Source organism: Prionailurus viverrinus, unplaced genomic scaffold, assembly GCF_022837055.1.
Source record: "Prionailurus viverrinus isolate Anna unplaced genomic scaffold, UM_Priviv_1.0 scaffold_49, whole genome shotgun sequence".
Taxonomy (NCBI): Eukaryota; Metazoa; Chordata; class Mammalia; order Carnivora; family Felidae; genus Prionailurus; species Prionailurus viverrinus.
The window spans coordinates 563,163-584,397 of record NW_025927612.1 but is presented as its reverse complement, the minus strand read 5'-3'; the positions used below and the strand labels follow the sequence as shown (position 1 = coordinate 584,397).

Sequence of the window (21,235 nt, the reverse complement as noted above, 5' to 3'; positions counted from 1 at the left end):
TGCTCCACTCTGGGTGGGCAGATGCTCCCTCAGCCAGGCCTGCTTTAGGAGCCCAGGAGAAGGACAGCTGGGGCAATGGAAGTGCCTAGAAAGAAGTGGAAGGGGCCTTCTTGTCCAGTCTCAGACCTGGAGGTACTGGGGACTCTTGCCTGAGTGCAGGGAAAGCAAGAAAGAGGAAGCCCGAGGCTTAGAGTGGACACGAACAGGCAGAGCCTGGCCGCCAGCCGCAGCCGCACATCGTGCCCCTCCACCCCCACCCCCCGTCTGCTCAGTCCCCAATGCCACCCGAGAGCGGTGGCGCACACAGCCATAGTGCACAGTGTTTCTTTAATTGAAAGACAACAACCGACCTCAGAAGCAGCTCCTCCTCAAGCTGGGTGTGATTGCTTGAAACCCCCACCATACCAGGGGCCAGAAGGTGAAGGGAGGGGGGAACTAGCCATCGTGCGGGGCGGGAAAGGCCAAGGAAAATTGGCTGCCGACTCCAGCGGGATGCTGGGCCTTTTCTTGGGCCAGTGCTCCCCTTCGGACTGTGGACTGCGCGCAGGGTGCATCACCTCCACATGCTGGCCTCCTCCAGGACTGTCCAGACTCGGGGTGGGGGGGCAGAGTCTGGGCAGGGCAGGCTTGGGGGCAGCTGCCCTCTGCCCCCTGGCTTGCCTAGGTTGGGGCTGGGCAGAAGCCCAGCAAGACAGACACCAGACCCAGCTCAGTGATGTGAGCGAGGAGAGGGAGGATGAGAGAGACGGATGGAGACAGAGAGAGGGACAGAGAGAGACAGAGAAACAGACAGGAAGACACTGGTCTAGAGGCCAGTAGAGCAAGGAGGCTGGAGTAGATGGGCCGTGAACTTGCAGAAGGGCGGGGGGAGCATGGAAGGCCAGGGGTAGCAGGCCAGGCTAAGGAGGGTTGGAAGCTGGAAGTACATGAGAAGAAGGAATGCGTGCCAGGCGGGTGGGGTGGGCTGTTTCCTCCCTCTTAGCCCCTTCCCACCCCCTAGACCCAGGGACCGTCTTCCTTGGACCGGAGCCTTGGGTGACTTGATCTCAGGGTGAATGGGAAGAAAGATTTATGAGGGTGCTCTGAGTGGCTATGAAGTGGGGGGCAGGGGCAGCTCTGAAGCCAAGGCACACGTGACGGCGGCTGGGTCTTGTGCCCCATCTGCACGCCTGGGAGTCGGGATGAGGGCGTCAGGAGGCAGCGCGTTGGGGTCCAGGATCAAGGGCGGGGCCTGGGTTGGGTGCAGCTGGGCACTGGCTTCCCTCCCTCGCTCTGCGCTCCCCTTTGGGATGTCTGCTGCGCTCCCCAGAGACCCCGCCCAGGCCACCGCAGCGGCCGCTGCTGCCTCTACTTTTTGTAGTTGCCAAACTGGATGGCCAGGCGGTCGGTGACGCAGCGGAAAGTGGCTGGCTGCACCTCCCAGTAGGGCACAGGGTTATTGAAGAGGCTGATGCCGTTGTAGTACGCCCGCTTCACCCCGAAGCCCACGGGGCAGAAGTCGTTGACGCCCACCTTGGTGATGTTGTTGGTGTGCAGATAGACCACCTGAGGGCAGAGGGAGGTGGCTCAGGCCCAGTGCCGGTGGCCCAGTCACCCCTGACTACCCTCCGAACCTGTACCGGCCTGGGTGGGCCAAGTAGAGGGCAGACGACAGAGGGCTTGGGCCCTCCCTCTGGGCTGGGTCCCGCCTGGCCACCTCATGGGTGTGATTTAATCACAGCGCCTGCCCTTTGAGGTCCAGGATATGATTCTTCCATTGTTGGGAGGAGCAAAGCGAGGTTTGGGTATGGTGGTCACGAGGCTGTTGGATGGGATTAAGGCACTGGTATGTGACCACGGGCCAGGACGAAGGGCCCCGGTGTGGTGTGTGGTGGGTGGGAAGGGAGGGGCACGCGGGGGTCAAGGGATGGGACGTGGGTATCGATGCAGGAAAGGTGTCACCTTGGGCTCACAGAGGGTCCCTGGCCCTCCCTCTGGGCTCCCCGGGCTCCGGGCCTGCCCCCGGGGCAGCAGCCTCTCACTCCAGAGACCCATAGATATGACAGGAGAAGGAGCCTGCACGTGGCCCCCTCTTCCGTCCAGTGCGCAGGGGTACTTGCTCTTTAGCAGCTCTCAACTTCCCGAAGCCCCTCTCTAGGGGAGGGACAGAGGAAGCAAGAGAGACAGAGGGTAAGGAACCCCACGATGGGCTGGGGGGGGGGGGGGGGAGGTGCTCAGGCTGGAGCAGCGCTCTCTAGAGGCAGAGAGGACACCGGCCGCTAGAGGGCGCGCTGAGCCGGGCCTGGGCCTCGCCCCGGCAGCTTCCGGGCTGCTCCGCCCTCCCCCGCCCTCCCCGGATGCAGAGCTTGTCCCGACTTGGCTCTGACCGGACAGCCTGTAGAAATGGCAGGTCTCCTGGCTAGTGTGATTGGGGCCGAGGAAGAGACTGGAAGCCAAGCCAGGACCGGAGTGGTGGTGGTGGTGGTGGCGGGGGGGATCCTGAGAACCCCAGGCAAGACCCTGCACCCCCTCTTCAGCCTTCTTCCTGCCCCGAGCTGGACCTGTCCGTCTCACCACAAATCCCTGCACCTCCAGTGCGCACACTGTTCCCTGACCTCCCCGGCTCTGCCGTGCCTTTCTAGTGTCCCGCCCACCTAGGAGACGTTCAGCTGCAATGTCTAGCAGGCCGGCTCCTGCTCATCCCTCACACCCTCTCTCCACCCATGACCCGCCTTCCTTGCCAGCCCCGGGGGAGTCCCCGCTTGCCTTCCCTACTTCCTCAGCACAGCTCGCTGGCACTGAGGGAGGGATCCTTGTGATGGCTTCTTTCCAGATGCGGAGGCAGAGGCAGAGAGAGCAGGAGTAGCTGCCCAGACCACACAGCTGGCCGGCCGCACGGCAAGGTCCCGCGCCACTCTGTGTTACAGCCCCTGGCATGGGGGCTCCCCCCAGCTCTCACCTGGAGGAGCTTGAGGTCCGGAAGGCCAGAAGGCACCCTGGACAGCTTGTTATTGTCCAAGTGCAGCTCCCGCAGGGTGGGCAGAAAACTTAGGCTCCCATTCTCGATCATGCGGATCTGGTTGTGGCCCAGGCCCAACCTGCGAAGGGCACATGACATGTACTGAAACGCTGGGGGAGAAAAGAGCAGTGGGGCAGGGCACCCCACGTGGACCCGCAGCCCACCTGTACAGCTTGGAGTAGCGGAGCAGGTCCTCCAGCTCGATGGCCTGGATTTTGTTGTGGTCCAGATGGAGTTCGTTCAGGGTCTCGGGGAGGTCTGCCAGGAAAAGAGGGTGCTCTGAGTTGAATGCGGGAGGGGAGGCCATGTGTGCGGGCTGGGTCTGTATGTGGGGGGGGGGGCGCAGATGGGAACAGAGGGCTACCAAAGCCCTCCCTGAGTTGACTGGTGGCTCCAGATGTCCCCGGATTCCCCCATCTGTGCCCATCTGTGCCATGGAGGCTGGACAGCATGGGGGAAAAGGTCTGTCTTCCTACCTTTGGGGATGCCCGTGAGCTTGGCCTCAGAGATGCGCAGGTAGTTGAGCTTCAGGCCATCGAAGGCTCCAGGCTCAAAGCCACTGTTCTCCAGTGGGTTCCCGCCCATCTCTAGGAGAGACGCCCCCCACTCAGCCCTGACGCCAGAGCCGGGTGGCTGCGCGCACAGCCCCAGGTCCTGACTTGGGCTGGCCTGATGGGTCCTGCTCCCCCATCTACCCCTGAAAGCAGCTCCAGTGATTTACTGGGATAATTGCAAACTCCTGGCTGTTCAAGACCATCAGCTCCCAAGGGCGTTGGCCCAGGCATTGGCCTCAGGGGGTAAGGGGAGCAGGAGGAAAAGGAGGGGAGCCAGAGATCAAGGTGGGGCTCCACCGCAGCCCACTCAGCTCCTCTGGCCTGGCCTCTGGTGGCCCCTGGCTGGCTGGCTGGCTGCACTAGCCCTTTCCCTTCCCTCCCTCTACGGTCCCCGGGTCTCTCTTCATCTCGCCTTGGCAGCTCTGGGGCGTGTCCCCAGATGAGCCTCCAGAGTGTCCTGTGAGGCCCACCAGGCTTGTCCATGGCACCCAGCCCCTCCGGCTGCAAGAGGCCCCTCTCCCTGAGCCTTTCCTGCTGGCCACAGGGTGACAACTGACACAGGCCGTGCCACACTCACCGATGCAGTTCATGTTGCGCAGCCCGCTAAACACGCCCTTTGGCACCTTGCGGATGCGGTTGTCATGGATGCGGAGCTCCACCAGGGAGCTGGGCAGGTTGGGAGGGATCTCCACCAGGTGGTTCTTGGAGATATAGAGCTTCTGCAGCTTCCGCAGGGGGCTGAAGGCCTTCTCGTGGATCTTGGAGATCTTGTTGTTCACCAGGACAAGAGCCTGGGGCAGGGGGGCGTGGGAAGTAAAGGCACAAGCTCCCCGCCCTGCCCTCACCTCTTCCTCCCTCCCTTGCCGCCCGAGCTGGTGATCGGTGGGGCTGCCAGTGAGGCCTCGAAGCGGAGCGATTCTGCCCCGTGCTTACGGCTGCAGACATCCGCACATGTGACCCGTGACCTGGGGCGCTCCCACCAAGCCCGCCTCCAGACTTCTCGCAGGACTCTGTGGGTCCCCAGTCCCCTCTCGCACCCGACACATACGTGTGCACACCCACAAGCACCCAACTCCTCAGCTGCACACTGCCCACCTCCTCGCAGCGCCTCAGAAGGGCCAGGGTGGGCTTACGTAAAGGTGCTGGAGGCCCTTGAAGTCATCCTTGCGGAGCTCGGAGATGTCATTGTTCTGCAGGTCCAGAAGCGTTGTGTCGGGGGAGATCTCCTTGGGCACAGACTTCAGACCTGGGGGCCGGGGCCGTGGTCATCAGCGTGAGCCCCAGCCCCAGCCCCAGCCCCAGAACAGCTCAGAGCACGGGGACACGGGCACCCACGGACACCCACACAAGGCCTCCACCGTAGACCAGGGCCCTCCTCACTCCCTGCTCTTTTGCAAACGAACAGCTGGACAGCGTTCCGCGCTGAAACCAGGAGTCCCCAGACCCTGTGTGGGGTCACCCCATCCCCGACCCCACCCTTTCACGCCCATCCCACGGGACACACACGTGTCTCCTTGGTAGGGCGCTCAGGCCGGGCCTGCGCCTTCATGCACCCGTCCCACCCTGGGCCCGGGACTGACCCAGGTCGGAGCACTGAACGACCCGCAGGTGGCAGTGGCAGCCAAAAGGACACATGGCGCTGAAGGTGGGCGTGAGGGAGTCCAGGTCCGGGACACCTGAAGTCGTCTCGGCACCTGAAGCCTCTTCATCATTCAGCATGGGCAGCCCGTCGTCCAGGGTGAAGTCCCAGAAGCCCTTCTGCTCAAACGGCAGGGCCTGGCTCAGGGCCAGCAGGGATGCGAGGAGCCACAGGGGCCACATGGTGGGCATGCCTGGGAGGCCGGGGTGAGGAGGGGCTGTCAGGAGGGCCCAGCCACCACTGGTCCCTGCCCTCGGGGCCCCCTCCTGGCAAACCTCCAAATACCAGGGGCTGAGCTTTTGCATGTGATGGCACCACGTTCGCCATCCCTCACTGCGGACGGCCAGACCCCAGGGTGGGAGTGGCAGGGAAGGAGGCGGCAGAGGGACAGGGTGCAGGCAGGCAGGAGACACCTCCCTCTGCTCCCCTCTGATTGCAGGTAGGCCTGGGGGGTTCATGGGCAGTGCATCGCCTTGCCAGTTAGCGAGTCTGCAGCACTAACCCCCTCCTCTGCTGTCTTCCACGCACCACTGAGTCAGCTGGCAGCCTGCCGGGGGGAGGGGGGGGTGGTGGGTGGTTCCGGGAGGCTAGTGGAGGGAGTAGAGGAGGCAGAGAGGGAAGGGCAACCATTTGCCCCCTACAGGCTTTGAAGACTTTGGATTTGAATGTACTACTGTGGCCACGGCCAATCCCACATGCTCAGGGCAATGTGGGCGCAGTCGGGATGGAGTTAGACCACCATGAGTCACTTCCTTTCCTGCCTCAGCTCCCCCTTGCAGCACGTCCACATTTTTCAAAGAAAGTCAAGAGGCCAAGAGGCCAGGCTGGGCACGCTGGGCTGACACCTGGGCTAGCCCTGGAGGCTGTGTGGAGAAAGAGAGGAGCGTCCTCCCTGGCAGGGGCGAAACCGCTGAGGTGGAGGGGGTGCGGCCCCCCCCATTGCTCCCCGGGGCCCCAGCACCCTCTCCTGGCCCACAAGACTTCCCCTGGCTTGGCCTGCAGAGCCCCAGGGCTCCCACATCTGCTCCTGCCTTCCTTCTGCCTGTGGCCCAGCCCCCTGGAGAGGCCACCAGAGGGGAGCAGGCTGACGCTGGGTGGCAGGCAGGATCAGGCTTGTCTGAAGGCTCCCCCAGGCCAGGCAGCGGGGTGGGCATGAGGGGGAGGCTGCCCTCTGCCCGAACCTGCCCCCAGGTGCCCATATTTACCCCCCTCCTCCCCTCTCCCATCCAGAAGTTCCTGTACAGGAAAAGGCCGGGGCCCCTGCCTCTCCCGCCGTCCTCACCAATTCGGATTTCCCGGGAAAGTCCCAGCCGGGCTCATTTGCCCCATTCGTGAAACAGGCATGTGTGCCTGCCCTGCTTCCCTCCCAGGCTCGGGTGACTGAGGCTGCCCTGGGCGCATCTGTGGGCAGTGAGCCTGGCTGGCTTCCAGGGGCTTCCTGTAGCCCCCATTGGGCCCCACCCCCAGGAGTCCCTCCTCACTTCGGGCCCGCTTTGGATGGGGGAGGGGCTGTCAGGGGCTTCAGTGGGTCTGGGTGACCCCTAAGCCCAACTGCTGGCTGCAAATGTGGAAGGAGTCCTCGGGGAGTGTAGCCGGCATCCTCTAGGCCGGCACCTTGTGCGCAGTGTGGCCCTGGCCGCCGCTTCCCTGGGCCAGCCCGGGCCCCTGCAGGCTCCCCTGGGCTCCTCCCACCGGCAGGCCAGGGGCCACCTCCAGGTCTGGGCACAACTGCTCTGAGCCTCGGCTTTCTATCCATCCCAGCCTCGCCAACCCCTTCCACACTCCTCAGGCCAGCCCCGAGTGGGTCATAGAGCGTGCCCTGGCTCCCGCCATCCCCGAGGACAGAGTGGGAGAGGAGCGTGCCGCCTTTCTGGCTGCCAGGGCTGCGGTGTGCTTTTCAGGCACAGGTCACAGACCCAGGACGTGGTTCAGTGGACTCAGCTGGAGAGTCAGCCCCGGAGCACCCGCAGCAGGTCCCAACAGCCCTCCTGAGGGCTGGCCCCCAGTGATGAGCTCAGAGAAGCTGCCTGCCTGTCCCAGGTCACACAGCAGAGTGAGGATCCCCCATGTCGGGAGAGGACCCCGTCTCCCTGGCTCCTTTGGGCCTCAAGATCCCACGATCATGCCCCAGGTCCTGCCAGCCCTGGGCTGGCCGAGCAGGACTCAGGGGAGTCCCCAGAGGGTCATGGGGCCGAGTAGGGAGAAGGCCCTGTGCTTGCCTACCTGGACGGTGTGTCCCTCCTTCTTCCCCTGATTCTGCAACCTCCGGGACACAGCAGGGTAGGCCGAGGCCTCGAGTGCCTGCTGCCGCTGCTTGGGGCCCTTGTCTGGGAGCCAGTGGATGCCCAGGGCTGGGAGGAGGGGGAGTGGTAGGAGAGAACAGGAAGGGGAGAACGGAGGCAGGAGAGCAAGATGGAATGGGAGAGAGGGAGGAGACTGTTCCCCTCTTGCCCGGCACCCCTGCCAAAGCTGCTACCTCACGGGGGGATGAGTCAGGGCTGGAACGCCCAGTGGGAACCTTGGAAGGCTTTGGGATCCACGGTCCACCTGGACAGGTGGGGGTGGCTGGGGTGGTCGGGCCGGGTCCAGGGGCGGCTGTGAGGCAAAGTGGGCAGAAACAGGCCTCTTCTGGCCTGTGGGGGCTGAGAAGGGCTGGGGGGTCTCCCCAGGGAGCCTCTGTCCTCCCGTGGCTGCCCCCCGCCCCCAGGGTAGAGGACGGGCAGATGCTGGGAAGGCCCACCGGGGTGGGACTGGCCACCCAGGCTCCAAGTGGGCTCGTAGGACCCATCCTGGGGCAATGGGGACTCTAGAGGAGATGAATCAGCTCAAACCGGCCGTGCTTGACATGGCTGCATCTGGGGGCCACAGAGAGGCCAAGGGAGGGGCCCTGGGCTCCAGCGCAGGCTCACTCTTGGGGGGGAGGGACCGAGGCCGAGGGTTTGGAGGTCCCACAGCAGGGCCCCGCGATAGAGGCAGAGGATGAGGTTTGGCCGGTTCTCCCCCTCCCCCACTCTTGGCCCGGCCCAGGCAGTGGACAGGCCGGCAGGGTGGGGGCTGGGCAGGCTTCCCAGCAGAGCCTCATTTCCACTCCCGGAGCTGGCACAAGACTCGGCGGGTAGAACTGCACGGGGAGCAGGGGGCCGGCCGGCCGGTGAACCCGAGGGGGTGTCTCCAAGGACTTTGGGGAGGGCCTTGAGCCCCATCGCGGTGTGCTTGGAGCTCGCCGGACCCCGCCCCTCAGGGCCAAGGAAAGAAGTGGTAATGGTGGTGAGGCCTCCGGCCCGGTGCCCACAGGTGTGAGCAAGGGAAAAGGCCGGGCTTCCCAGAGGCTGTGCCGCCAAACCAATAGGGCCTTCCTTGTCTAGCCCTCCGAAAGCCAGCACAGTCCTCGGAGCGCGACCGTTCCAGGTCAGCGCCAAACAAGACGCGTTGGCGGCCTCTGAGAACATGGGGGTGCCGTGCCAGGCATTCAGGCCAGGCCAAGGGCGGCGGGAGCAGGACTTAAGGTCTGGCATGCCCTGGGAGCTTGCTTGCAGATGCATGGCCCGCAGCTGCCAAGTCGTAGACGCCGGGCACTGTCCCGAGGCCTCAGCCCGGGGTGTCTGGCCCCACCGAGCAACCCGACCTGAACTCCGGCGTGCGTGCCACCGTCTCCCTAGCCCTGTCCCATCCCTAGGACTACGTGGATGGGGACGGGTGGGAGGGAGACGGGCTGAGCAGAGGGTACCCTCCCCCCTCCCCCCCCACCGCCCCTCTCCGTCCACCAAAGCCCTCAGGGCCCAGCTTCAAACAACAGGCCAGGGGCAGGGGCGCTGTCCACAACTGTATTGCACAGGTGGGCACGGTGCGCAGGCTGACGCCCAGCTGCCCTTCGCTGCCGTTCCAGACCCCAGCCTGCCACCCCCGACAGCATCTCATCTACACTTGGGTGCCAGCTATGGGTCTGCCAAAGCCTGCACGTGCACACGTATGCAGGGGTGACTGCGTGAGCGGCTGGTGGCTGGAGAGGGGAGGGGCGGGCCCTGAGCCCCACCCCATCTGTGTCCGCACCCCGGGCCACGCTGGGACCTCCGCTATCGCCCCCGCATGCCCTCTAGGCTACAGCGCGAGCTGCTCCTTCCTGCCATGGCCCCGGCACTGCTGGTGTGACTGGACAGAGCTGGGTCCTGTGCTCTGTCAGCCTTCAGGTACGGATTTGACCTGGATGTGGGGGTTGGAGACCCCAGGGAGCCAGCCGGGAGCCAACCTATTGGCTGTGTGCAGAGTGCTGGTACCGGGGAGGTGGTGGGGTGGCCAGTGCCAGCTAGGCCGGACCTCTCTCCCCACAGCATCCAGGAGAGCCATCCACCCCTCTCCCACCCTGCCAGGAAACCTCTGGAAAACAGGAGAGTCAAACTGTTGGCCAGGAGTCAGGCAGCAGATGACCCAAGCCAGCTGGGGATCCTGAGTTTCCTGGTCCTTTCACACCTGGGCTGTGTGTCCTTCCTCCTTCTCCCACTCACAAGGAATCCTGAGCCCCTGCTCACCACATTCCAGAATCTTCGGGGAAGAGGGAGGATGTTATTACCTGCCAGAGGCCGGGCAGGGGACTCAAATGATTTCTTAACGGCCCTCCCAATGACCAAAAGAAGAAAGCGAGGCTTGAATAGGTAAACGGAGGCTCAGACTTTGCCCCACACTCTTGCCCAAGGCTACACGATAAGGAAATGGTGGAACTGGGACTCCACTCTCTGCCTACCTGCGCCTGTGTCTGGCCCCACCCTCTGTCATTGCAGACTTTGCCACAGGTCCCAAAGCCACAAGACCCTATATTCTTTGTGCTGTGGAGGGGTGGGGGGGCAGACCAGCCTCTGGGGCCCTGGGAAAGACTCCTTGGCAGCTCCCTCACCTAGGCTGGGAGGTGATGCCATTGGAAAGCAGGGCCCTGCTCTGTGGGTCCTTTGCCCCCTTGCTTGCATCATGAATCCTCTGGCCCCAACACACCCACCAGGCCAATCGCAACCTTGCTGTTTGTGCTGGCTACGGGCCTGCAGGGATGTCACACGGAAAAGGCATCAAGCCCCCTGGTCACCAGACCAGGGAACTGCCCCGGAGCATTTTAGGTCCTAGCAGGCCCCAGACCCCACAGCGAGATGTTCTCAGCCCGGCTCCCAGAGCATGGCGCCCCGCCTGCCTTGCTCCCCACCTGAGCCAGGCCAAGACAAGGGGGTTTGGCCCCACTTTCTGGGTAGGAGAGTGGCCAGGCACCTGCGAGTGAGGCCCTTGCCTTCCTGGGCCCGGGGTTTCCTGCATCCCCTTCCCTGCATCAGGTTCCCTGCTCTCTTCCAGGGGCTCTGGCCCCTCAGAGCCCCTCACAGGGCTCCCCCAGTGCATGCCTACTTGTAGCCAGGCGGCCTCTAAGGTCCTGGCGGACTGTAATCAAGGGTAGGCAGGGACTCAGACTGCAAGAAGGTGAACCTCACATTTGCCTCTGGTCTCCTAGGACAGGGCCGCCAGAACCAGCCTCTCTCTGCCCTCTGCCCCTCTCCTTGAAGTCGCACGTCTGTTCCTCAAATTCCCGATCCAGCGGCCACCTCAGCCTCTGACTGCTGTGTCCCCCTTGGCCATCTGACCCTCAAGGGGCAGGTGGTGGGGGGGAAACTGCAGGTCAGCCCCAGGTGTTTGCAGAGTTTGGCTCTCCCATGCCATGGACTGGGAGAGCTGGGTGCAAGGAAGCTGGGTAGAGAGCCCTGCCCCTTAAAACTTCAAGATGTGTTACCACAGGGAGGAGGCAGGTGAGTCATCCGAGTGATGCTGCAGGCTAGTAGGCCCCCGGGGAGAAAGCCCCCTCTGCAGCCACCCCACAACTGCCCCGACCCAGAGCAGATCGAGGTAGGGGGAGCCAAATGGGGTGGGTGTGAGGCTGCTTCCAGGAGCCTTGAGTCCCAGAGGGAGTGAAGGAGGCCCCGGGGGACCCTGGGGCTGTGGGCCCAGGTTGGGGGGATGGATCACAGCCACCCACCCCCTAGACGAAGTGGCTGAGGAGGCCCCACGCCCACAGGGACCTTCCCGCAGGGGCCACTGGGAAATGGGCTCTGGAAGATGGAAGGGCCTGACCAGGGGGCTGGCCAGCTAGCCTCAATGGGCCTCAGGCCCGGGGGGACAGGACTGAGCAGACAGGACCAGCCGAGCCCCCTCTGCCTGCTCCCTACTGGCTCCCTCTAAGGTGGGATTTACAGAAGGCGTTCTGTGGGTGACCAAGGTGTGGGTCCCAGTGTCTCGGCAGAAGACGACAGGAGGGAGGGGAGGGGCACTGACTGCCCCAGGTGCCAGCTGACAGGAGGGGGCAGAGCTGCCAGGACCCCGCCTTTGGCGGGAGCCTTTGCTTACCCCCCTCCCCCCCTCCCCGGCTCATAGGAGGATGCCCTGGGAGAGCGACCATCATCCCCAGCCCCTCAATTTGAGCGAATCCCTGGGCAGGTATGTCCCCTCCCACCAGTGGGGCCCACGGGTGTGGAAGGAGGCAGCTCTGGGCAGAGAACAAGCTCTGTCACTCTTGGGTGACAGATGGGAAGGGTGTGGTGGGTGGGGATGTGAAGACTTCTCTCACAATTAGGGGTGTTGGAAGGTGTGCAAGGAAGGTGAGGGAAGGGCCCTGGGGTCATGCAGGACAAAGGACCAAGTGGCTCAGCAGATGAGGCCCCGGAGCTGCAGCTGGGACTATCTGCGGGGTCATGGTGGACATGCCTGGGCCATTGCCTGTGCCTGTGTGCTCCAAGGAAATCCTGGGAGACTGCCCCTCTCTCGTGCCACGGCTGTGTCCCCAGGCAACTGAGGAGAAGTGACTGCTGGAACAGTCCCTACCGTGTGGTGTCTGCGGGGCTTCTCCCAGGAGGGGAAGAGGGACGCGGTCCAGGAAGGAGGGGGGCTGGGAGAGATGGGAGGGCCTTGTTGGAAGGCTCCGCCTCCTTCTGGGGACTTGGCACAGCCCGGGAAGGGATGCTCTGGGGCTTTCAAAGGCCCCTTTTCCTCCTGTCCTTCCTCGTTCGCTCCTCCAGTGGGCCAGGGCCACTGGTAGGGCTGGGGAGAAATTTGGTTACAGGGGCCGGCAGGCCAGGTTTCTGGGCTTCTGAAATAAGGCTGCACAGAACTGCCACCAGCCCGGCAGCGAAAAAGCTGGGCTTCAGGCTCCCCATCTACTAAACGGGGACTCTGGACCCTGCTTCAGGGCAGGGCACGAAAGCGGTGGGTGGTTAATGCCCACTGTGCCCTGGGTCCTTGGGGTTTAAAGGTGGGCCAGGGAGCGAAAGGGTGGGCCGGGCCCACCGGGGCGGCACTCCGCAGCGGCTCCTTGGCTCCCAGTCTGCTCTCGCTGTCTGGCGTGGTGCCGTCCTTTCAACATCCCCCCTGCCCCCCCAGTCCTGCCCTCAAAGGCTAACCATGATGTCCCGTGGGCCAGACGTGGGCAGCCTGCACACTCTCTCAGGGCAGCTGCGTGTCGCCAGGAGGCGCTCACGTGCGTGTTCGCAGCTGCGCCTATGCACTCTCCCCGCTGACCTTTGCCCCTGGATGCAGATCCCCAGGAACCTTCCTTCTTGGCATCCAGGGAGCCCCGAGCATCTCCCGCTTGTCTCAATGCCAATCAGTCCCTGCAGGGTGGAGACTTGGCAGGCCAGCGAGTGGGGGAGGACACGGATGCAGGAGCACGCTGAGGACAGGACTGGCCCGTATCTACAGCCAGAGTGGCCCTTAGTGAACACTGTTCCGCCACAGTCTCTCTGACCTGAGCAAGGTCTACCCTACCCGCCCCAACCCATGACCCTGGCCTGGAGTACTCTGGGCCTCCTGCTCCACTCAGCAGAACCAACCAGTGCCCAGGCCCCAGCCGCACCCACGGAGCAGTGAGGGGGTGCTCCCATCCCCCAACCTTCCATGGCACTCGGTGGCACATACAGAGAGCTCCATTCTCCTTTGCTCTTCTTTTAAGTCGCTTGGCAGGCCCCTCAGCATGCCTGCCATCTTGGGAGCTTGCAGGACAGGGGCCAGTGGCCCTGTCACCTCTGACTCCAATCCCCAGGAGGTGCAGTTGGCCACAGGCTGTCATTATCAATGCCCCAGTGACTTTGAGGCTTCCTTGGGTGGTATGGGGTCAATAGCCAGGGTTTGTCAGTCAGGAGCCCGGAGTCCTGGCCCCAGCTTTGCACCTGACTTGCTGTGCAATTGTGGGTAGGTTCCTGCCCGTCTCTGGGATTCACTTGCCCCCTTTGTATGATGGATGGAGTGGGAGTGAGACCAGCAGGAACCGCTCAGCCCCTCCCAGAGAACTTTGGGGGTAACCTTGCACTACACTTTTGATTCTGACCTGAGGCTCTCTCTCCATTCCAGAGTTGCCCCATGCACCCGTGGTGGGGGGGTGCTGCTTCTGGGGGACAGGGCAATTGGTCAGAGAGCTCTTGAACCTCACTGATCCTTAAAGGCACCCATCCTGGGGAGCACCTGGGGGGCTCAGTCGGTTAAGCGTCCAACTTGATTTCGGCTCAGGTCATGATCTCACGGTTCGTGGGTTCGAGCCCCATGTTGGGCTCTGGGGTAATAGTGTGGAGCCTGCTTGGGGTTCTGTGTCACCCTCTCCCTCTGTCCCTCCCCTGCTAATGCTCTCTCTCACAAATAAGTAAATAGAACATTTTTTAAAAAGGCACCCATCCTGGGACAATGGTGTCCTAGTTTGGAAGTGGGCCTGTGGCCTCACTTCTCCCCAGGGTCCCCAGAAGCCATGCGAGGCCCAAAGCCAGGCCTGCCTAGGGTAACACGGCACGGTTGCCTGAGTTTCTCTCTGCCCACAACCCCGCATTCTGAGTCTCAGTCCAAGGGGGTTCTGGGGACAGACAGAGCCGAGCCATCCGGGCAGCCCCACCCAGGGCCCCCGGGGGCCAGGGCCCTGTGGACCTCCACCTCAGCCAGGAGGATGTAGAGGAAGGGAATTAGCCTGTGGGTAAGGGAGAAATACCTGGGCAGGCAGCCTGGGAAACCAAGTCTGTGAGCCCACACCAGGGACAGTGGGGACCGTTCCCTAGCACTGAGCCCTCCCACCCGTGTTCCCAGGGTGGAGGCACAGAGCAGGAGTGCGGGGCACGCTTGGGACTCGGGACCGGCGGTGAAGGAAGAGCCGCTGGCCGAGCTGGGATGCCAGCCACCCAGCCATGCCCTGAGCGATGCTCTGTGGGGCCAGTCACGGGGAAGAACCCGAGAGGGAGACAGGGAGGGCAGATATGGAGTGCAGCTGAGTGAGGTCAGAGGGGAGAGGGAAGGGGGGTGGGGAAAAAATGCAAAAAGGGACAAGCACTAAGGGGGCCGCAGGGGTGCGGGCCAGGAGCCCGCAGCAGCGCTGGCGGGAATCTGGGGATCACAGACAGCCTGGGAGTGGGAGAGGGGGGTGAGGGGGCAGCAGGGACAAGGGTAGGGATGCGGATGGTGGGGGCATTTTGAGGATGGCGAGGGCACAGTGGAACCAGGGATGAGACAAGGAGGGCAGCTCAAGGCCAGCGTGGGGACACAGTGGGGACAGTGTGGGGCTGGTGTGGGGGCCCTACCTGGGAAGGGCAAGCGGCCGGGCACAGGCTGGCTAGTTGGCAGGCTTGGGTGTCAGGCAGTCAGTGTGTCTGTCCGTCTCCGTCGGGCCCTCCGAGAGCAGCTGCTCACTCCTGGGCAGTTTGTGGAGAGAGGGAGACAGAGGCGGTGGGAGGGAGGCTAAAGGCTGGGCGGGCTGGCCGACAGGGAGGGGACGGCTGGAGGGGGCGGGGAGGGAGGAAAGGAGGGAGGGGGCTGGTGGGGCGGAGAGGGAAGGAGAGAGGGAGGGAAGAAGGGAGGGAGGGGGCAGGCCTCCCGGCCCCCCTGGAAGCTTCAAAGGGAGCAATTTTCTTGTAGACGGTTGGGCTAGCTGCACCCCCTCCCCCTCCCAACCCCCTCCCCCCCCCCCCCCCCCCCCGCGCATGGGGAAGGGACACACTCCCACTCCCACAAGGACCCTTGGTGTCTCTGGGCCGGCACAGCCTTAGAGAGTCAAACTTTCCACTGCCCAGATAGGGACACTGAGGCCCAGAGAGGGGCGGGAACTATCTTGCTGGCACTTGAAGGCGAAGGCAGGCGAGATGGCAGAAAGGGAAGGGAGACAAGGGGGAGGCGGCCTCTGGTTGCTAGTCCAGCAAGTGGCCCCTGGAATTTTGTTCTGAGCCCGCCCAGAACCTCCGGCAGCCTGGGCCTGAACTAGGAGGTGGTTCTCTGCAGTCAGGGAGGCGGCTGTTGTGGATTTTTGGAAGGGCTTGAGGCAGGCTCCCAGGTACTCTGGACACCCCAGCCCCCCACCCCGCTGCAGCCCTTTTTGCCCTAAAACACAGGACGTGTCCTCTCTGTGTGATCTCAAGACAGCACTCCGCGAGGGACGGACAGGAAGGCATCACAGACTCTGAGGGTCTTCCCTCGCCTGCCAGCCCTGAGGCTCAGACAAGCTGAGAGTGGAAGAGTGAGTCATCTTTCTTTGCTCAATCCGTGCGGTCCCCTACAACGCAATGAATGCTCTGTGGGTGGGCACTTCCTCTGGGCTGAGCCCTGTGCTGGCCACTGACAGGGGCGAAGTGGGCCAGCCTGCCAAGCGTCCCAGGAAGAGGCCATCGTCAGCCACCACCCCACGTGATCGCTGGGAGCTCAGCGGCTTCCTGAGGGCCAGGACGCGCCCAGCTCCACCTGCGGGTAGAGCCGAGGGCCTTAGCACACCTCCTCCCCATCCAGGGGTCCCCAATCCTCCCCTGGTCTGTTGTGCCCCAGCGTCCAGCGGAGTGAGGCCACGAGCCTGGCCGCATTGAGGAAGACTCCTGCAGGCGCTGCTCCCAGAACAAAGGTGAGGGTTTAGATGGAGCTAGAAACCAAGGTAGGGAGCAACACTGAGTTCTGCAAAGGAAACAAAGAGGGGGGAAAGTAAAGCAGGCCACAAGATGGAACACAATGCCCCAGGGATCAAAAGAGAAAACTGCATAGAGGACCAGCCGGGCAGAGGCTGAGGGACGCCAGGAAGAGGTGGGTCCAAGGAGATAGGTCTGAGGGTCCTGCCTACCTGGCCAGCTGTCCCGGGCCATGTTCAGGTGGGATCTAGAAGGTTCCGCCTGGGGGTGCGGCTTCCCCCTCCCATGTGCACCAGCTTCAGTTCAGGGGCCCCGGCCGGGGACGTGAGACACATGGCGGCCTGACCAGGCTGTGGTGCCTGCCTTCAAGAAGCTTCCAGGCTGGACCATGGAGAAGGGAGATGTGGGAAAAACAGGGTCTTGGCTGGGAGCACGCGTCGTTTGTCTCCATGTTTGTTTTTTCCTGTTTATGGGAGACACACTCCCAACATCGCTGGCAGTAGAAAGACTATATCACAGAAGATAGCCTCCCTTAGCTGCGATATCCCCAACCATGGCTGCATGGGAGGAAAAACGTGTCCACAACATGTCTAAAACACCGTGCTCTGTGAAAGAAGCCAGTCACCAAGGACCACATACTGTGATTCCACACGAAACATCCAGAGTAGGCAAATCTATAGGGGCAGAGAGTACATTAGAGGGTTCTTGGGGCCAAAGAGAAACATTGGCAGTGGAAGGAACAGCACATACCAAGGTGCAGAGGGTGTGGGGAGCAGGGGAGGGGAGAGTATCACCGCAAGTAGGTGGGGCAGCCTCAGTGTCCCCCGCGCAGTGCGCACCCTTGGGCGTCAGCCAGGCACGTTCCTGGAGGGAGCTTGGGGGTGACCATGAGGCAACGCCCTGTGCACAGGGCACATTATGCACCCTGGAGCTCTTTCCTGCAGCTGGGGGATGCATCTGGGGCAATATTTCTGTAAATACGGTTCCTGCGCCTGGAAGGCTCTTGTGTCTGTGGTTTGCAGTCTGCAATAAGGCATAACTGCACGCCCGGCCCAAGGCCCACTGAGTCACTCGGCCGGCTTGGCCCTCTAATTTGGGGGCCACTCCCAGACCAGCCAGGCAGCACCTCAGTCCTGGGCCTCCCTCTTCCCCTCCCTGTCCCCAGGCCTCGGCTTTCCCTGAAGCACAAAGAACTACCTCGACCCCAGCTGAAGCTGTGCCGGGGACAGCAAGTCCTTGCTGGCTAGCAGGAGCAGTGGCCTCCTGCCCTCTGGCCTCCCAGTACTGGGAGGAGGCGGCAGGAGGCAGGGGAAGGCAGCATGGAGGGCAAGGCAGGAAGGAAGTGCATGCATTTCCTGAGGCCCCCAGGCTCTGAAGGAGGCCAAGGCACAGCTGTCTTAGCTCCACAAGAACACTCGGTGGACAGGGCCGGCCAAGACATGGGGGTCATGGGGGCCGTGGGAGGCAGACCCTGGCCACCGCCAGCGTGGACCCATGGGTGACGAGGGTCCTCTCCCAGCATGCCCCGGACTCTGGGATACCAGCACACAGGGCCCCAGAGCCCTAGCCCGAACACTTTCCCCAAATGGCTGCAGAGTGCCGGGTGATCCTGGTGCCCCAGATCAGACTGCAGCGAGCCCTCGCCTAGCTGCCCCAGCCGGCTCTCCGGTACCCGGCCTGCAGCCCCAGGGTGCAGGGAAAGTGCTCGAAGGTAGCAGGGCAGGGGTATCGGGTCGGGAGAGAGGAGGACTGGCAGGGGCAGGGGTGCTAAGGTGGGAGTGTGTGCAGGCTGAAGGGAGCAGAGGGGAAGGCAGGGCCCGTAAGCAGCTGTGGGGGGCTCCTGGGGTGGGGCAATCCAAGCCCCCTGCCATCCTGTAGGGCTGTGTGTGAAGGACCTGGAGTCAGCGGCAGCCCGTCCCCTAACAGCTGGCCTGCAGCTGTTTGTGCCCTGCCTTCAAAGTTAGAGGGCAGAGGCCCAGGAAAGAAGCGGGGCACACATCAGGCAGGCTTCGAGCCGCCGCTCCCTTTGGGGCACGAAACCTTGCCTTTGGTAGGGTTGCTTGGAGGGCAGAGTCTGGGGCCCTGGGAGGTGGCCCAGCAGGCTGGGCTCCCAAGGGCTTGAAAGGGCCTCTACCGAGGTGATGGCAGCTGAGGGAGCTCCTCCTGAGCTCCAGCCCACCCGGCGCTGGCCCCGTGAGCCTCTGGGGCCTGGAAAGAACAGCATGGCCCTGAGCTCCAGGGGACCTCTCCCTGCCCCCTTCTGGGGCCTTCCTGGCCTCTCTGCCTTGCACTGTTTGCTTGGGTCCCTGCTCATCCCTGTCTGCCTCTACGCATCGCTCCCCTATCTGTTCTTCCCTCCTCACTTCCCTCCTGCTCCTCACTCCTTCCTTAGATCTCCCGTCTGTCTCTCTTTCCCTCCCCTGGGCACAGAGTCAGTCAGCCTCACTGTTCTCCGCCCCCCCTGAGCACATGAGCTGCTGGACCAGAAGCAAGGATGTGCTCGAAGAAGCATGATGGTGACCAACTATGATGAGTGCTACAAAGGAAACCGCACAGGCCTAGGTACTAGTGCTGGATGGGGCTGCAGAGAGGGCTTCTTGGGAGGAGGTGGCTCTCTAGCAGCACCCTGGGCTACCTTCCCTGGGGTGCCCACACAGGACCCTTGCAAAGCCGGCCCAAAGCAAGTGGTCTCACCAAGGGAGTGCCCTGATGCCTTTGCCTTCCGGACAAACGCCCAGGCAGGGACATATCATGCATATCAAGGTCACTGCTCGAGCAAGTGACCCTGCCCGGAACTCAGCCGAGATCTCAGAGACGGCCCTCAGGACTCCTGGGCGCTGCAGCCCCTGAAGGCAAGCCAGCATCTCCAAGTTCACAGCCCTGCACGTGACTGTCACTTGCAGCCCGCTGGCTTCATCCACTCCCAAGCTCCACACTCTGAGTAGCTGGGCAGGGACAGGGTGAGAACCAGGCCCACAGTCACCAGGAGGCAGCCCCTCCCACCTCGAGGGTCCCTGGAGGCTGGAGTCGTAACAACCTGAAGCCCTGAGGTTCCATGCCTAAGTGCTCAGGGGGACCCTCTGGGTGCAGGGGGCTAGGAACCATTCCGGATGAGGCTCATGTTGAACAGGCCCAAGAGGAAACTGAGCTGCCGCGGAGTGAGCCGAGCCTCCACTATCTGGAAGTTTCCCAGCTCTGATAGCTGAGGTGCGGCCAGTGAAAGCTGGCACTCTCTATGCCAGAGCTTTTTTTGACCTGCCCCTGAGGACATAATCACACAGTGGCTCTCTGCCCCAGGCCGTCAGGGCTATAATTTCAGGGCCCAGAGGGGTCTCCATGGGGGCTGGGCCTGTGTCTAGCTATCTTTAGAGAGGCATGGTCTGGGGTGTGGCTAGATGAGGGAAGGTGGACAGGGGGCTGTGCTTCAGGGAGGCATCTGTGGGCTGCCCAAGAAGCCGGTGAGATACGGGGAGGCTGCCATGGTCTTCCCCAGGTGGGGGGAGGCTGGCACCCAGGACCCGCCCCTGGGTCTTCCTGCTGCCTGTGGGGCCAGGAGGCTCCATCTGGGGCAGTGGGTGAGGGCAGGCACAGGGGAAGGGGCCGGGTGGCCAGTGTCTCTTGGATGGGCCCTGCGTGGCTGCCCTGGTGGCAGTTGCTACACGGGCAAGGATGGGAGGGGAGCCCAGGCATGGGCACACCATGCCGGGCGTATCCTTTGCTCCTTCCGGGGCCTGTTTCTCCCGGACGTGAACCAAGCTTGCCACCACGGTACGAGGCAGGAGGAAGGCTTGGAAGCAAACGTGCCCAAAGCTAAGCAGGGAGCCTGGCAAGGGGCGGGAGGCAGGCCCTCGGTTAGGGGCGCCGGGGACAGAAAGGAGCAGGCAGGTCGGAGAATTTGGAAGCCGATGGGCAGGACTCTGGGCCTGTAGCTGGGAGGGGTGGGCAGTGGCACAACATTCCACTGAGGTCCCGGGGAAGGAGACGGGGGGTTGGCCCCAAGGGGTACACATCTGCTCCCTGTCCGTATTTTCCACTGCTTGCACTTGTTGGCCCAGGTGTCCCCTTCTGGGTCTGCACTGTCCCCACCGTCCTTCCCCTCAGTGTCACCCCCACCACCTCAATACCCCTGTCTCAATCTGAGGGCGGACGAGTGCTGCCCTTCTTGCCACCTGACTGCAGTCACCCCTCAGATGCCCAGCGCTCCGGGCCGTGCCCACCACCGTATGCCCCAGTGGAGCCAGCTCTGCCCTGAACAGGAGCACAGTAATCGCTGCCACGCTGGCATGCGTGAGTAGAGGATATGGGGTCAGAGATGCCGGTGAGGAAGGCGTGGGCGCAGGGCAATGGGCGGGCCTGGTCGCACCGGCAGGTCTCGGCTACACTTGGCTGGGGCTCTGTCCGGGGACGTCCCACTGTGGGCATGCCGTGCTGCCTGGGCCATCTCCCCTGTCGGACTGAAGGTCCTGGCCTTCAGCTGCCGGCACCCCGTGTCTTCAGGAGAGAATGTTACTCTCCGCTGGGCAGCCCCACGCAAGGATGATGGGTTATATAGACTCCCAGTCCCCTTGCCCCGACTCAGGACTGGCTCAGCTCCAGAGCCCCCGTGGGGATTGCCTGGACGGTCATCAGTCACGGGCCACCTTCTCCCTGGGCCACTCCTGTTCTTGTCCTCCCCTCCCCCAGGTGGTGGCCCCAAGACATCCCAGTAAACTCCCTGTGAGCTAACCCTTGCTTCCTAGTCCTAGTGTGTTTCTGGGGAGCCCAATGGGAGACATCCACTAGGGGTCTGGCTGCGTCTGTGCTGTCTTGGGCCCAGCTCTGCTCAGGAAGATCAAGGACAGGCTTCCAGGCCTGGGTTCGGCCCACCTGACAACAGCCCCAAGGGCCAAGTAGCTGCCGGTCTGAAGTGGAATTTACCCCAGTAACTACCTGGGCTGCTTGCCTCCTGTGTCCCTTGCCCTTCTCTGTCCCTCAAGGCCAGGTTGCCCTGACAAGCAGGTGGGCCTTGGGGTGTGGCCCTTCTCCCAGGCCCTCTGGCCTCATCTGCTCAGTAGAGGTAAGAGCAGCAGGAAGGGGAGGCCCACGGGGGATGGGGGGGGTCACCTAACTTGAACTTCCTGTGCCTCCCTAGGGCCTGACCTCTATGACTATGGGGGAGGAGGGGACCGGG

The 21,235-nt window shown here is 63.2% G+C and overlaps 1 protein-coding gene across 1 annotated transcript; it reads right to left on the bottom strand.

Moving 5' to 3' along the window:
- Positions 1-310: 310 nt before the first annotated feature.
- On the bottom strand, positions 311-14,918 carry BGN (biglycan). Its single transcript, XM_047847639.1, has 8 exons — positions 14,761-14,918; positions 5,133-5,384; positions 4,686-4,798; positions 4,130-4,343; positions 3,475-3,585; positions 3,163-3,256; positions 2,939-3,077; positions 311-1,545 (listed from the first exon to the last, which is right to left on the bottom strand). The coding sequence occupies exons 2-8, from the start codon at positions 5,380-5,382 to the stop codon at positions 1,348-1,350; spliced, it is 1,119 nt and encodes a 372-aa protein (XP_047703595.1). The 5' UTR covers positions 5,383-5,384; positions 14,761-14,918; the 3' UTR covers positions 311-1,347.
- Between the last annotated feature and the right edge of the window lie 6,317 nt (positions 14,919-21,235).